Consider the following 16,363-nt stretch of genomic DNA (forward strand, 5'->3'; position numbering starts at 1 on the left):
GGATTTCTTCAAGCGATGGCCAATTATTGGCTTCAGAAAATAGGTGTTCCATTGCCTTTTGCTGATCTCGTATGAAATAATACGGCACCACCAAGTCTTCAAACCAATAAGACAACGAATTGTACATGCGTTGCCAGAAGTTCATTCGATCAGTGTAATGATTAGTGAAAAATGGTACATAGGATGCAAAGTTTGGTGAGCCAACTAAGTCGGTTGTCCATTTTGATGCACCAAAGGCTGATATTCCCATGACTGGCGCATTGAAATGATGGCCAATTCCCAATAAAGCGTCAGCAAAACAAATTTCTACCACAATCACATCAAACTTTTGTTTTATTTTCAGGAAATTTTGAAGATTTCGACTTGACATCGCCCAATGCGTAACATTCTTTCCAAGTTCAATATATTTAAATGTTGACTCCCAAAAATACATGTCATTGAAATCAGCGAAATTTGCACCCGCAAAACCTGAAATGTATGTTATTGTTTAGAGAACCGTCGACAATGATTTAAATATGCTCGACACGTTGAAAGGTTACTTTTCCGAGATTCAATCCACGAATTTTCCAGAAAAACTTCGGTATAATTTTCTATGGGATTTTTCTCTTTAAATGGACTTATCACAGTCACTTCGTGACCATTTTCAGCCAATCCTTTCATAAGACTTTGTCCAATGTAGTAATGAGATTTCGATGGAGCGGGCAACACTGCCAGAATTCTATAGCTGCTTACATTTTGATACAAAATACAGAGCAAAAACACTTGAAAAATCGTCATTTTGAAGATATACACCAACTAAAATCTTATAGGCAACTAAATTTAGTGATGCAGTACCTCATTTTATATGAGGCTTATAGAAATCCAAAATTTTACAAATAACCCTGAAAAATGGCTGGAAATTGCAAAACATTTCAGTTTTGCAAAATGAAAGACCTAGACCTATTTTGATAAAATGGGCCCAACGGGAATTTTGTACAATTTTTTATCTGTTTCTTATCATAAATATTTTAAAGGTCTTTATCATGACCTGTATAATGAAGTTTAAACTAACTGTTTAGCTTGTATCATCTTTTTCTTGTTCTTCATTGAAAACGTTTCAAGGAAAAAATTATCAAACCCAGAGAAGCATTTTTTATGCGGAAAATTTTCAAAGAAAAAACAAACATACTGATCATAAAAGCATAAGACAGTCATTGTCAAAGCTTATCTTTATTTGAACACGTGGTTTACAAGAGTAACTTGATTCATGTAATTAATAAAACATGGGACGTGTAGTTAAAAAAAACTTTGTATAGCAAATGATTGACTCGTCTGTGTACCTAAGCATTTTTTAACTTTTGTTGTGAAAATGATTTGAAGATAAATGAACCAATCGATCGAATTAATTTTATCACTCCGAATAGTACCAATGCAAAGACGCCGACAATGAATGTCCACACGTCTAAATTGTACAATTTATAAAATGGTAACTCCACAGCGACACTCTTCAAATGTGGAGCACCTTTATTTTTAGCCACATGCTTGACCCAGTGCATTGCGGTTTCCAACGGAGTCAATGGTTGGTCGCGGAATCTATCTGAAATAATTTTAGCTTGCTCGGTGTAACTGAAAATGATTGGTGGAGGAAAATGAGAATGAAATAAATTCTGGTTACGCGCTTTTCTTCCTATTACCTTGGATCATCAAGCACTTTTTGAACAGCTGTCGCTAAGTTTTCTGCTGTTAACGATACAATTGGCACATTCAAACCGAAGCCCTTTTGTTCAGCCAAAAACATACTAGAATATGATTAAATTGTATTTCTTTAGTATCTTATATAAATAATATTCAAAATCATATTCGTACTAACTTTAGGTGCTGATCGAAGAGACATGAGATGCCAACCACTGGCTTACCGAAATAAACCGCCTCTGAAAATTGGAAACTCGTTGATTTAAAGTTATTCGAATCAAATGTTGAGGTGTATTTTACCGGTTGTACTCAAAAGGCCACCATGAGTAATAAAAAGCTTGACATTTTCGTGAGCCAATATTGATTGTTGATCAAACCACGGCTCAATTAAAACATTCGATTCATTGTGAGAAGGGATGATTATGTTTTCATGGCTTTTTATCAAAATTCGATGGTCGGGATACGAGCTGAACGCACCCACAATCGCATCAAACATCGGTTTTGGCAGCATTTGTAATAAAATATTCGAACCGAGTGAAAAAAAGATCGCTCCACTCTTGGCTTCATCCAGAAATTTCTGAATTTTCGGTGGTAAAGGATCGACTATCTTTTTAATTTGCATACCACCGACTTCAATCATATTCGGTGCGTATGGTCGCGGTGTTCCGATTGTTGTGTGAGTGTTCAACAGAACTAACGACACGTTTCTTCTCATTTCATCAAGCGATGGCCAATTTTTGGCATCAGGAAAAAGGATTTCCATGTGTTTTTGCTGATCTGGTAGGTAGTAATAAAGTGTAATGATATCTTCAACCCAATAGGTCAATGAGTTGTACATGCGTTGCCAGAAGTTCATTCGATCCGTGAAATGGTTATGCGTGTGTGGAACATACGACGCAAAATTCGGTGTGCCAACTAGATCGGTCGTCCATTTCGATGCGCCAAAGGCAGAAAGTCCAATGACAGGAGCATTGAAATGTTGACCAACACCAATTAGAAAGTCACACAGGACCATTTCAACAATAACCACATCGAAATGCTGTTCGATCTTCAAAAATTCGCGTAGATTTTGGCTGGAAAGTGTCCAATTTGCCATTTGGTTTGACAATTGCAAATACTTTGACGACAATAATATACTGGGATATCCCACGAACTTATGTTTTGCTAAATCTGAAAAATGGAGTTTTCGAAATGATTTCTGATTGACTAGATGAAATTCAAAATGTTACATTTTCGAAACTCCGCCCAGTTATGCTCCAGGTGAACTTCTTTATAATTTTCTATTGGATTTTTCTCTTGAAATGGACTGATCACAGTCACTTCGTGACCTTCTTTAGCTAACCCCTTCACAAGATTGTGTCCAATATAGTAATGGGATTTTGATGCCATTGGAAGAATTGCCAAGAATTTGTAAGCAAACACATTTTTGTGAAAAATGCACAATAAAAACAGCACTATAGAAAACTTCATCTTTTTAACTGGATGAATTTCTGGTTTAAGTTATACTAAATCGTGCCTGCCAGAGGTGCGCATTTATATCAAAATTTTAAGAGTAATAATAATCAAGTTTTGAATAAATTACAATTGAGATTTACGTTTTTTTATCCATTAATTTGTAGATTTGATAACCATATATGAAACGAGTACCTCAGAAGGAGTAACGCAAGAGACGCACGTGGATCAAAAGCTACGCCGTCATATTCTTCAAGGCCATTATTATACACAATTGAAAAACATTTGAAACTGTTTTATTTTGTGAAAACAATCGTGTTTTTCAATAGAACATAGTCTTATCTGGGTGATGATTTTCGGGCTTTTTATAATGATTTTGGGGTTTTTTATGACTATTTTCGTCTAATCCATCCTATCTATATCATTTGTACAGTTAAGTGGTAAACAAATATATCCCGACGAGAAATTTGCGGTAAAATAGGTATACGTCGACTATCCGTCGCATATCCGTTTTTGAGTGCGGATACTCGCAATGCGAATAGGTATCCACAATAAAAGTTGCCGCAAAATGTTATCGCTGAATACCCTGCGACTATTCGCGCTGCGATAAATGTGAAGTTGTAACTGGATCGAGTGTGATATTTCGACTTGAAACTTCGTACAACCAACGTGAAGTTGGCTGCGTTCGACGAATTTTTTCGTATTGCGACTATACGTAGAATAGTCGCAATGCGATATTCCGCAAATTTCTCGTCGGGTATTGGTATACGGAAGTACACGGTATTAAATAAATTGAGAATTAAAATAGCATATTAAATGCTCGCCAACGTAGCACAAAAAAAATTACAAACAAAACAAAACATAATTTTGTTTTTCGATTAGTACGAAACATGAGATTTTCTTATCTATCATACTCTCTATGTGACGTCAAGTTTTTTTGGCAAACAAACATGAAAATTGTCTTTTGATTTTTTCGAGTAACCAAATTGTAAATGTTTCGCTTTGTTCGGCGATTTTTTTGTGTCAAGTTTAGACTAAGGTTGAATTTCATATGCCATTTTTATCCTCAGTGGTTCAATTAGAATTGGTTTTCTTCCAGCGCATGTTATGAGCTGATGTCAGCAGCACTGACTGTAATTGTAATACAATACACACCAATGGAGTGCTCTTCGTTTTTATACTGCAAATGCGTTAAAACAACGCAACGCATACTCGTCAGCAGTTGATACCGTCAGTCAGTGCTACACTGACGTCAGTCAGTGTTGCTGACATCAGCTCATAACACGCTCTAATTTTTTTCCTTTACAGACAAACAATACGTTTTTTATCTAGGATTTCTTGACCTTCTGCGTTGTTTTCCCGATAAGTGTGACTGCGACTAGAGCAGTTATGAATTTAATGAGTAAAAAGACGCAAAAAGCAATGACACCAAAAATGAATGCCCACACGTCTAAATTGTACAGTTTGTAGAATGGCAAATCAACTGCAACACTTTTCAAATGTGGAGCGCCTTTATTTTTAGTTACGTGCTTGACCCAGTGCATTCCTGTTTCCAGTGGAGTTAGTGGTTGATCGCGGTATTGATCAGAAATGATCTTTGCTTGTTCGGCATAACTGAAAATGATTGTCAGAGAGTGAAAATGACTTCGAAGTAAAATTTGGTTGCATGATTCTCTTTATCTTATACCTTGGAACACTGAGTACTGTTCTAACAGCCGTCGATATCTTATCTGCGGTTAGAGTTTCGATTGGAATTGAAATTCCAAACCCCTTCTGTTCAGCAAGATGCATACTGGAATAATTTGATTCAATTATTTTTCTATAATCTATTACAAATATTAATAAAAATATCGTACTTCAGCGATTGATCGAATATAAATGGTATGCCGACTACGGGTTTGCCAAAATGAACGGCCTCTGAAATGACAAAAGTCGTTGATTTCAAATGTATGGTTTAAAATGCGAAATGTTTCTATTACCAGTTGTACTCAATAAACCGCCATGAATAACAAATAGTTTGATATTCTTGTGCGCCAAGATCGATTGCTGGTTGAACCAAGGCTCAACCAACACGTCGGACTCCTTGTGCGATGGAATCACAACATGCTCGTCACTTTTGATCAAAATTCGATGATTCGGATACAAACTGAAGGCACCTGTGATCGCTTCCAACTGATCCTTGGGCAATTTTGTAATGAGTACATTCGAACCGAGAGAAATGAAAATCGCTCCGTTGGTTGCTTCATCCAAAAATGTTTGTATTTTCGGAACCAGCGGTGCGATTTCCTTCTGAATTTGCATACCACAAACTTCAATCATATTTGGTGCGTATGGTCGTGGTGTTCCGATTGTTGTATGTGTATTCAGAAGTACCAATGACACGTCTTTTCTGATTTCTTCAAGCGATGGCCAATTTTTTGCTTCAGGAAAGAATAGCTTTTCCATTATTTGCTGCTGTTGCGGTATGTAGTAATATGGTGTGACAACATCCTCAAACCAAAAGGTTAGCGAGTTGTACATACGCTGCCAGAAGTTCATTCGATCCGTGAAATAGTTATACGTGTGTGGTACATATGACGCGAAATTTGGTGTGCCAACTAGATCGGTTGTCCATTTCGATGCGCCAAATGCCGAAATTCCAATAACGGGTGCGTTGAAATATCGTCCAAAAGCAATTAAGTAATCGCTAAGACAAATTTCCACAACAACCGCATCGAAGTGCTGTTTGGTTTTCATGAAATTTTGAAGATTTTTACTGGAGAGCACCCATTTCGATTCTTTATTTCCCAGATCAAAATATTTGAAAATCTTATCCCAAAAGTGCAAGTTACTGAAATCTTCGAAATTATCTTTCGCTGTGTCTGGGCTGGAATTCTAAGAATTCCACCAAAATCGTTCGGAATTATTTTTTTCGTACAGAAGACCATATTGGAGTGAAAGAGAGAGATTCCACTATTTTTCAGCTCTCCACCGGAATTATTCCGATAACTCAAGGAAGAGTGGATTGTGTGAGAAATAATTCCGGTGGGACGCTGAAAAATAGTGGAATCTCTCTCTTTCACTCCAATATGGTCTTATGTACGAAAAAAATAATTCCGAACGATTTTGGTGGATTGACTTAGAATTCCAGCCCTGGAAGCAAAAAAATGAATTTTGTATATGCAGAGATTGCATATTTGCTGCTGAGTAGGCCCGGGCTGAGCTGAATTTGCTAACTCAGGCGCCTTAAGTGTTATTTTAACGCATTCACAGTACAAAATTCATATTCCCAGCCAGATTTGACTTGGAATATGAATTTTGTACTGTGAATGCGTTAAAATAACGCTTAAGGCGCCTAAGTTAGCAAATTCAGCTCAGCTCAGGCCTACTCAGCTGCGAATATGCAATCTCTGTGAATATGACTGTGTTTTTCTATTGTCAGTATTACTTTTTCGTGAATTCTCCCAAACATTTTCAAGAAACACTTCAGTGTAGTTGGCGATGGGATTTTCCTCTTTGAATGGACTGATCACTGTCACTTCATGGCCTTCAGCAGCCAGTCCTTTCATAAGATTGTGACCAATGTAATAATGGGACTTTGATGGGATATGAAGAAATGCCAAAAATTTATAGGCACCCCCATTTTGGTGTAAAAAATACAATAAAGTCAACACTAGGACAAGCTTCATTTTTATCACTGTATGAATTCGCAGTTTTAAGTATACTAGATCAAAAGTGACAAGGGCCCGAATTTATGTCTCTTACTTTTGATTAGGAGATAGCGCTTCTATTCGTACTTGAATTCATCACAAATTTAGAGTGAATAGTCAAAAACACAACCGCTGATAAAATTGTTGCATTATCATCAACGAAACTTACGATTCGAATAATAAACATGCGTATTTCATACGTAGGTCAGAGCAAGCGATTGTGTTGTTCATCAAACATCCGATTATAAAACACGTAAAATTTCATGTAAGTGTGAGCGAGATAGCATGGGTTTTGAGCGTCCGAGGGAACAAGAACGTCGGAGTTCGTTGGACGATAGGTCAATTGGAAGTCATCGATTTTCATTCCTAAGGGTTTCGGAGCGGTGAACACTTTACTTTTGCCGAATCCCGCTTGGAAATCCGAGTTTTGGCCATGTACAAGTTCTTCCATATAAACCAATGTAATTTCACCAGTGCTCCGAGGTTTTCATACAAACTTCCCATGTAGACGGTTCAACACAACCGAAAATCGAAAAAAAAGTTTAAATTTTTCTCGATACTAATACTGTGTTTTGTGTGCCGAATTAGTAAATAACACAAGAGATGTACGTAGATCGATTGACATACATTTAGAACTGTTTTATTTTGTAATTATAATAATAGCGTATAAATTATACAGTTCGTTTGTGGTAAACGAACGAAAATATGGAAATAAATAAATAAAGATACAGAAAATGATACGTCTTTATATCTAGGACTTCTTGACCTTCTGCGTTGTTTTCCCGATAAGTGTGACTGCGACTACAGCAGTTATGAATTTAATGAGTAAAAAGACGCAAAAAGCAATGACACCAAAAATGAATGCCCACACGTCTAAATTGTACAGTTTGTAGAATGGCAAATCAACTGCAACACTTTTCAAATGTGGAGCGCCTTTATTTTTTGTTACGTGCTTGACCCAGTGCATTCCTGTTTCCAGTGGAGTAAGTGGTTGATCGCGGTATCGATCAGAAATGATCTTTGCTTGTTCGGCATGACTGAAAATGATTGTCAGAGAGTGAAAATGACTTCGAAGTAAAATTTGGTTGCATGATTCTCTTTATCTTATACCTTGGATCACTGAGTACTGTTCTAACAGCCGTCGATAACTTATCTGCGGTTAGAGTTTCGATTGGAATTGAAAATCCAAATCCCTTTTGTTCAGCAAGGTACATGTTCAGGTGTTGGTCGAAGAAAAATGGAATGCCAACAATTGGTTTATCGAAATGAACGGCCTCTGAAATGACAAAAGTCGTTGATTTCAAGTGTATGGTTTAAAATGCGAAATGTGTGTAACTGTGCATTACCGATTGTACTCAAAAGACCGCCATGAGTAACAAATAGTTTGACATTCGTGAATCCTCCCAAACATTTTTAAGAAACACTTCAGTGTAGTTTGCAATCGGTTTTTTCTCTTTAAATGGACTGATCACTGTACTTTATGGCCTTCAGCAGCCAGTCCTTTCATAAGATTGTAACCAATGTAATAGGGAGACTTTGACGCAACAGGAAGAAATGCCAGAAATTTATAGGCAAACACATTTTGCTTTAAAAAGCACAATAAAGTTAACACTTGACAAGCTTCATTTTTATCACTGTATGAATTCGTAGTTTAAAGTATACTAGACCAAAAGTGACAAGGCACCGACTTTTGATTAGGAGATCGTGCTTCAATTCGATACAAATTTAGACTGACTAGCCAAATTTGCAGCCGTGGTTAACATTCATCAACGAAGCTTATGATCCTAGTAATAAACATGCGTTAATGAGAGATAATCTTATGAATCACTGTCGAAAACCTCAATGGATTGTCATGCTGAACCAGCTTAGATTTGTGATAAATGTGGCAATTCGTAAAAATGTTCACAATTGCTCTTGTAAAATGTTCGTAATCACAAGATAAGATAAAACACGTAGACGTCTGATAAATCACGTGGTCTGGGAATCATCATTATTTTACAATTTAATAATGTATCTATTGATATAAAATTATTGATTTATTCGTTTTATTGTGGAACTTTAAATGATTTTATGCATGTTCACAAATGTACTAATTAAGTAAACGAGAGAATCGCCTCAATCACTGTGCTTATGGCCAATATAAAACGTGTTAAAAATCAATCGTGTTATTATTCTTTTGAATTTCTGTGTTGAATTTGGACCAAATATGAGTTTCAGTTGTAATTTAATCACTTTGAGTAGTAATAAGACACACAAAGCAACAGTGCCAAAATGAATGCCCAAACGTCTAAATTGTAGAGTTTGCAGAACGGCAAATCAACTAAAACCATCTGTGTTTTGCAAGGAACTGGAGCTAATAGTGTTTTTGATCCACATTTATAGTAAATCGGAATGTTAGTTAATAAATTATTGGTTATTAGTATTATTATGGTGCTAGCTGCTAGATTCAAGTAAAACGTATCAGAGCAATTGATATGGGGTTTGATTGATAATAGTTTGAAACAGGTTTCAAAATGTGTTGTAATGATTAAACATTTAAATGCGTAAATTTGAAATGCGTGTTGAAAGTCTTAAACTGGTTCCGAAGTGCGTTACAAATATATTCAAATTCATCACACGTCAATTTGTAATTTAAGTTAGATTCAAGTTAGAAAGAAATGACATCAAAAAATTGGAGTCTGACTATGAAGCGATTGTTGATCGTTTAGCCGAACACATCAGTCAAACGTTTCATACGTTGTATGTCACGCTTCGCTTTTATGCGGCAATTGGAAATTGATCGGATAGTCATTCACACTAACGTAAACAAGCGAAGCATACAACGTATGAAGCGTGTGGCTGATGTGCTTGCGTATTGCAGCAATTCCGATAGGCATGCTGAGAATCATCATTCTAGATCACAATTATACTACCTTTTTGTCATACAATGTTTAGAATTGCATTCATTTAGTCGGGAAGCATTATTCTAAGGAACGTAGTGCTCCAAATAGATAAATGAAGTACCGAAATCTTGCTAAATATCTACTTATCTATCGCAAATGAGATGCATTTAAAGAAAGAATAACAATGGAAAGAGCCATTGAACGTCTTTTTCTCGTATTTAATCACTCAGTGAGTAAATTAATTGCGACCACAATTATTAGTCTGCAGTGTAATTGGGTAAAATGATCGCGTGCTATCAAATTACCATGTCTGCTTGGCAGTTAAAAGTGCAATAATATTCAGTTATTATTCATCATCATTTGTTTTTATTTTATTGGTCGTAAAATTTGCATTGCTCGGTCCAAAAAGACCGATGAATAGATGGAAATTATAATTGCTATGGAGACATGTCTCCGATTTGCGCACAGTCTTTTCTACATTTGTTTTAGTTTTCTTGGTGAATTTGAAGAAAGAACATACTCGATAAGAAGGCGAACCACCTTGATCACACTGTATATTGCCAATGCAAAGACACCAAAAATGAATGCCCAAACGTCTAAATTATAGAGTTTGTAGATTGGCAAATCAACTGCGACACTTCGAAAATGTGGGGCTCCTTTATTTTTAGCCACATGCTTCACCCAGTGCATTCCGGTTTCTAATGGAGTTCGAGGTAAATCGCGGAATCTATCCGATATCAACTTCGCATTTTCAGTGTAACTAAAAATTGATGCCAAATTTCGATTAAAATCCAGACATTTTCAATCGATTTCGTTATGTTACCTTGGTATTTCAAGTACTTTCTTCACAGCGGTTGCTATATTTTCCGCGTTCAAAGTTTCGATCGGCACACTAATACCAAACTGCTTTTTCTGGGCCAAAAACATACTAGAAAATGATTAAAATTCGTTGGGATATTATAAAAATATTCAAAATCATATTGTTATTCGTTACTTGAGGTGTTGATCAAAGAAAAATGGAATGCCGACAACGGGTTTGCCGAAATGAACGGACTCTGAAAATTGAAACCTCATTGTTATCATGTCACTTTTTTATCGATTTGAGCATATGTTTTACCGGTTGTACTTAGAAGACCGCCATGAGTAATGAATAACTTGACGTTTTTATGGGATAATATGGATTGTTGCGAAAACCATGGCTGCACAAGAACATCTGATTCCTTGTGTGATGGAATCACAACATTTTCATCACTTTTGATTAGGATTCGGATGTTCGGATATGGTTTGAACGCATTGACAATGGCATTGTATTGATGCTCTGGCAGTTTTGTTATCAGCACATTCGAACCGAGCGAAACGAAAATCGCTCCATCTTTGGCTTCGTCCAAAAACGTTTGAATTTTCGATGGTAATGGATCTTCCGGTTGAATTTGCATGCCTCCGACCTCGATCATGTTCGGTGCATACGGTCGAGGCGTTCCGAGTGTCGTGTGAGTATTTAACAGCACAAACGATATATTTCGTCTGATTTCGTCGAGTGACCAATTCTTGCCTTCAGTGAACAATTGTTCCATAAGCTCTTGTTGTTTCGGTATAAAATAAAGTGGATATGCTAAGTCTTCGAACCAATAACACAGAGAATTGTACAATCTTTGCGAGAATGTCATTTGATCGGTGTAATGATTGGTAGTATATGGCACATATGACGCGAAATTCGGCGAACCAACCAAATCAGTCGTCCATTTCGATGCGCCAAACGCTGATATTGCTACAACGGGAGCATTGTAATACTTTCCGAATGCAAGCAAGGCTTCGTCAACACAAACTTCTACCACGACCACATCAAAAGTTTGATTTATTTTCATAAATTCTCGTAAATTTTGACTTGACAAAGTCCAATTTGTCATATCCAGTCCAACTTCAAAATATTTAAATGCCATATCCCAGAAGTACATATTGGAGAAATCCACAAAATTGTCTTTTGCCATGGCTAAAAAAGAACAAAAAACACACTGAAAACTCTGGCACATTTTGTGAAATTGATGTGATTAAAGTTTACTTTTGCGAGATTCCACCCAAGAGTGCTCAAGAAAAACTTCTTTGTAGTTTTTAATGGGGTTTTTCTCTTTGAATGGACTGATTACAGTCACATCATGACCCTCTAACGCGAGTCCTTTCAACAGATTATGGCCAATGTAGTAATGAGACTTTGATGGTACTGGAAGTACTCCCAAAAATCGATAGCCACTCACATTTTGATATAAAATACACAATAAAAGCAACACTTTGTACAGCCTCATTTTCTTGTCTCGTACACAAAAATAACAAACGGAAACCAATTGCGTTTCGCGATGAACTGAAGCAAATAGTTTAGGCGGAAGGCATTTATAGTCATTCAAAATGTTGGTTAATCCAACTGATGTCAGTTTAATGTCAAATCAAAGCAATTAATGACACATGATAAATATGAATCAAGTTTATCGCACTGTGTTTTTTAGATAAGTTGCCAATTCGTTGCATGACAACGCAACGGCTTTTTTATGATTGATATCTTATTCAGAAGAAAAAAATAAACGACATTGCCTGAGATATAAAGTGTTTTTTCATCGAATCGAAGTAATGTTACAAAGATTGAACTAACAAACGAATAAATGTATAAATAATTGTAAACAGCGTAATTGTACAATGTACAATTTGTACTGTACAGTGAGTGAACGGTTTCTGTATATCAAAGGTTGATGGTGTGACATAGGCAACACATCAGAATCAAAACTAATGTGTACAGTTTGCATACGAAAAAAGTATGTATGAATGGTATCTATTGGTATTGGAAGATTTATTAATATGCAGTGTCATTGAGTATAACGATCAGATTGTTCTATGTAGTATCATCTCTGCTTGGTAGTAAACAAAAGTATAATCATTTTCAATTTTTATTTCTCTATCGAGAAAAAACTTTATAAACTTTGATATCTATATATCTCCCCAAAACCCCCTTGGCTACGCCACTGGTTTGAAGCATGTTAGAGAACACCTTCTTCCGGGTCCCAGGTTTCCCAAAGTTTTTCGAATTTTTTGTTTTGAAAATAGCGGATTTTCATTTTTTCTCTGAGTTTGTTATTCAATTTGTGAGAAATAAATAAAGTTGGTTTTAAAAAATTTAGACAAATTTAAAAATTCCCAATTCACATATAGACCAAGAGCTGTTGAACAAAGTACTTACTTACAAGCTTCATGTCAGATAATGGAATTGTAGGTGCATATTAATAGACCGAGAAATTGCATATTAATAGAAGTGCATATTAATAGAACAGAAGTCCATGATGAATTTTTCTAATGAGAGCCCACGTAGAAAATACTATATGATCGTATGTCGATATTAAAGCCAATATTCGGAATATTTATAATTTTCTTCTTTATCTTTTGCACTTTACGATATCTTGCCGCCGATATCAATAAAAAAATATGCTTAACTTTTTTCACAATTTGCATGTCAGATATTTTGTGTACAGCTAAATTATCACAAAATTAGTTCAAATCCAAAATATCAGCTCAAAATATTTTGCACAATACTTTTTATTCCATTCTGAAATATCACTCTATGTCGTTTTTCTCCACTTTGACATTTCGACATTTTCTTCATCGAAATGAGTGAGACTTCAAAGTGAAATAAAAAGTGTTGTGCAGAACATTTTGAGCTGATATTTTGAATTTGAATTACTTTCGTGGCAATTTAGCTGTACACAGAATATTTTTGTGTGGATTTAGCAGTATACAAAAAATCTGACATGAAGCTTGAGCGAAAAGTGCACCAAAATTTTTTCTTGTTATCGGTGAGCAGATATTGTGATGTGTATCAAATGAAGATGAAACAATATGATATTTTGAATATTGGCCTTAATGTGCACCTACAATTTCATTATCTGACATGAAGCTTGTAAGTAAGTACTTTGTTCAAAAGCTCCTGGTCTAATATATTCAGACAATGTCTGTAAAAATGAAGAAGCGAAATAGAACCCATAGAAAAACGAGAGCGACCCGCGCGCGAGTGGAGGTTCCATGGGTTCTATTTCGCTTCTTCATTATAACAACGCATTGTCTGCATATATGTGAATTGGGAATTTTTAAAGAACCTCAATATTTTTGCTACTCACTGACGTTTGTACTTTAGCTGTTCTTGAGCCGCGTACTTTACATCTGTGTGTTCGTACTTAATAATCGTATTTGTACATTCGCATTTGAAGAGCACATGCATTCGCAAGCATTTGCGTGGACGAGAGAAAACAATATAAATCGTAAAGCATTCATCTTCATATATCGTCCACATATCTGTGATAAAACCGAGGCAATTTTCCATCGCGTTTCATAAGCCGACATCGACAAAAAGGATCATTACAAGCGACTCCTTTTGTCCAATTAAACACAAGCATGCGGCGTTCCATTCGTTAGAGCACAGTCAATTTGCCACTCTCGGTAGGCGCATTTGTAAAGGAATATAGATATATTCTTGATGTGGCCGTGTCTGGAAGCAAAAAATGAATTTTGAATATGACTGTGTTTTTCTATTCTCAGTATTACTTTTTCGTGAATTCTCCCAAACAAGAACACTTCAGTGTAGTTGGCGATGGGATTTTCTGCTTTGATTAGACTGATCACTGTCACTTTATGGCCTTCAGCAGCCAGTCCTTTCATAAGATTGTGACCAATGTAATAGTCAGACTTTGACGCAACGGGAAGAAATGCCAAAAATTTGTAGGCATCCACATTTTGGTGTAAAAAGCACAATAAAGTCAACACTAGGACAAGCTTCATTTTCGAATGAAACAACTAATTGATGAACTGATTGCTCGAATCATATTTTATAAAACTTCCAAAAAAGAGAAATTTATTGCATAATCGTCGAAACAAAAAAAAAATTCCTTAATTCGATTTTAATTCATACAGTCTCGGCGAAATGTCTCGAAGCGATTGGCTTCACACGTTGATTTTGTTATCAGTGCAAAGTTTTAACATAAAAAAACAATTCTAAGACTTTAACACGTTCGTACAGGTTTTCTGTTGTATGACAAAAACTGGATTTGTGGTTGTCAACTAATTGATTTACTAGATGAGCAAACGATAACTTTAAAAAAATCAGTCTACAAAATATTGAGTTTATTGACAGTCTGTCTATAATTAACAGTACTGTTTGAGAATGGGAAGAGAATAGTGTTGCGTTCACATTTTGAGTAATAAATATTATCATGCACGAATCACTTCTGTGTAAATATTGTAAGCTTTCTATACCTAGAATAGAGATATTGATATGATAACTTATTCTTATATAAGATAAATTGGAATTTCTTTCGTCTTAAAATAATTCGGGGAAAATAAATCGTCCGTATGGATTTCGAGAAAAGTAACAGCAAAAAATAGATTAGGCATAAATCAGTCATGATTCAGTTCAGTCAAAACATGTAATTTCAAATTTTATAATGATCTGATTTGTATATATATATAAATATGATATGAGTGTTCTTTGTGTTCGTACAGAAGTAGATAAGTATCCGCTGATTTCTTTTCATAACGTAATATACATGATTTCCTTCAATTCTATGATTGTTTGACCTTGTGCGTTGATTTCACGCCAAACAAAACAAATACTAGGGCTCTTATCAATTTAGTGAGCAAAAAGACACAGAAAGCGATAACACCACAAATGAATGCCCACACATCTAAATTATACAGCTTATAGAAAGGCAATTCGACGGCGACACTTCTCAAGTGTGGAGCACCTTTATTTTTGGCCACGTGCTTGACCCAAAACTTTCCTGTTTCCAATGGTGTTAGCGGCTGATCTCGGAATCTATCGGAAATTAGTTTCGCTTGCTCGGCATAACTGCAAATTGACGTCAAATATTTAGTGAAATTCCAATTTAAGTTACGCATATAATCGTGTACACCTTGGATTACTGAGCACTTTATCAACAGCTGTCGTTATTTTGTCAGCCGTTAGCGATTGAATTGGTACGGATTGAGCATATCCTCTTTGTTGAGCCAAATACATACTGGAATAATGTGATATTTTAATATATCATAAACAATTTCCAAAATGCTATTTTTAATTCATTACTTCAGATATTGATCGAAAAAGAACGGAATTCCAACCAGTGGCTTGCCAAAGTGAACAGCCTCTGAAAATGGAACACATTGATTGCAAGCAAATCGTATATGGAATTCGAAATGTGTGTATTACCAGTTGTACTCAATAGGCCGCCATGAGTAACAAATAATTTAATATTCTTGTGTGCCAAAATCGATTGCTGGTTGAACCAAGATTCGACCAACACATCCGCTTCCTTGTGCGATGTAATGACGATGTGCTCATCACTCTTGATTAAAATTCTATAATTTGGATATGCTTTGAATGCATTTGTAATTGCGTTGAGCTTTTGTTCTGGCAACTTATTTATAAGAACATTTGATCCAAGTGACACAAAAATCGCACCATCTTTGGCTTCATCTAGAAATGTTTGTATTCTCAGAGCCAGCGGTTCGATTTCTTTCTGAATTTGCATGCCACCGACCTCAATCATATTCGGTGCATACGGCCGTGGTGTTCCGAGCGTCACATGAGTGTTCAACAGAACTAGCGACACATTTCGTCGGATTTCCTCCAGAGATGGCCAA

At 35.9% G+C, this 16,363-nt stretch overlaps 5 protein-coding genes across 9 annotated transcripts in view; all 5 read right to left on the reverse strand.

Annotated features, from left to right (window-relative positions):
* LOC129569648 (cadherin-87A) overlaps positions 1 to 16,363 on the reverse strand; it is a 152,064-nt gene that overhangs the window by 39,484 nt on the left and 96,217 nt on the right. The gene's annotated exons all lie outside the window — the stretch shown is intronic.
* LOC129569655 (UDP-glucosyltransferase 2-like) lies at positions 1,248 to 2,888 on the reverse strand. The gene is made up of 4 exons (XM_055448739.1): positions 1,972 to 2,888; positions 1,850 to 1,910; positions 1,674 to 1,778; positions 1,248 to 1,605 (listed from the first exon to the last, which is right to left on the reverse strand). The coding sequence occupies exons 1-4, from the start codon at positions 2,765 to 2,767 to the stop codon at positions 1,320 to 1,322; spliced, it is 1,248 nt and encodes a 415-aa protein (XP_055304714.1). The 5' UTR covers positions 2,768 to 2,888; the 3' UTR covers positions 1,248 to 1,319.
* On the reverse strand, positions 4,137 to 5,088 carry LOC129569658 (UDP-glucuronosyltransferase 1A9-like). Its single transcript, XM_055448743.1, has 3 exons — positions 4,980 to 5,088; positions 4,811 to 4,915; positions 4,137 to 4,737 (listed from the first exon to the last, which is right to left on the reverse strand). The coding sequence occupies exons 2-3, from the start codon at positions 4,912 to 4,914 to the stop codon at positions 4,452 to 4,454; spliced, it is 390 nt and encodes a 129-aa protein (XP_055304718.1). The 5' UTR covers position 4,915; positions 4,980 to 5,088; the 3' UTR covers positions 4,137 to 4,451.
* LOC129569657 (UDP-glycosyltransferase UGT5-like) lies at positions 7,503 to 8,933 on the reverse strand. Its single transcript, XM_055448742.1, has 2 exons — positions 7,923 to 8,933; positions 7,503 to 7,849 (listed from the first exon to the last, which is right to left on the reverse strand). The coding sequence occupies exons 1-2, from the start codon at positions 8,024 to 8,026 to the stop codon at positions 7,564 to 7,566; spliced, it is 390 nt and encodes a 129-aa protein (XP_055304717.1). The 5' UTR covers positions 8,027 to 8,933; the 3' UTR covers positions 7,503 to 7,563.
* On the reverse strand, positions 10,041 to 12,486 carry LOC129569654 (UDP-glucosyltransferase 2-like). The gene is made up of 5 exons (XM_055448738.1): positions 11,754 to 12,486; positions 10,812 to 11,684; positions 10,689 to 10,749; positions 10,518 to 10,622; positions 10,041 to 10,454 (listed from the first exon to the last, which is right to left on the reverse strand). Exons 1-5 carry the CDS (start codon positions 11,992 to 11,994, stop codon positions 10,169 to 10,171), a joined length of 1,566 nt encoding a protein of 521 aa, XP_055304713.1. The 5' UTR covers positions 11,995 to 12,486; the 3' UTR covers positions 10,041 to 10,168.

This window comes from Sitodiplosis mosellana, unplaced genomic scaffold (genome assembly GCF_009176505.1).
Source record: "Sitodiplosis mosellana isolate CC-2019 unplaced genomic scaffold, AAFC_SMos_1.0 Smas_scaffold_38, whole genome shotgun sequence".
Taxonomy (NCBI): Eukaryota; Metazoa; Arthropoda; class Insecta; order Diptera; family Cecidomyiidae; genus Sitodiplosis; species Sitodiplosis mosellana.

Excerpts from the sequence above, each read along its gene's own strand:
- LOC129569655 (XM_055448739.1), bottom strand. The coding sequence starts at position 2,767 with ATGGCAAATTGGACACTTTCCAGCCAAAATCTACGCGAATTTTTGAAG. Across the intron at positions 1,779-1,849 it reads CTCTTCGATCAGCACCTAAA|TATGTTTTTGGCTGAACAAA; the intron begins GTTAGTACGAAT and ends ATCATATTCTAG. Across the intron at positions 1,606-1,673 it reads AAAGTGCTTGATGATCCAAG|TTACACCGAGCAAGCTAAAA; the intron begins GTAATAGGAAGA and ends AATCATTTTCAG.
- LOC129569658 (XM_055448743.1), bottom strand. The coding sequence starts at position 4,914 with ATGCATCTTGCTGAACAGAAGGGGTTTGGAATTTCAATTCCAATCGAA. Across the intron at positions 4,738-4,810 it reads ACAGTACTCAGTGTTCCAAG|TTATGCCGAACAAGCAAAGA; the intron begins GTATAAGATAAA and ends AATCATTTTCAG.
- LOC129569657 (XM_055448742.1), bottom strand. The coding sequence starts at position 8,026 with ATGTACCTTGCTGAACAAAAGGGATTTGGATTTTCAATTCCAATCGAA. Across the intron at positions 7,850-7,922 it reads ACAGTACTCAGTGATCCAAG|TCATGCCGAACAAGCAAAGA; the intron begins GTATAAGATAAA and ends AATCATTTTCAG.
- LOC129569654 (XM_055448738.1), bottom strand. The coding sequence starts at position 11,994 with ATGAGGCTGTACAAAGTGTTGCTTTTATTGTGTATTTTATATCAAAAT. Across the intron at positions 11,685-11,753 it reads TTGGGTGGAATCTCGCAAAA|CCATGGCAAAAGACAATTTT; the intron begins GTAAACTTTAAT and ends GTTCTTTTTTAG. Across the intron at positions 10,750-10,811 it reads CGGTCTTCTAAGTACAACCG|AGTCCGTTCATTTCGGCAAA; the intron begins GTAAAACATATG and ends TTCAATTTTCAG.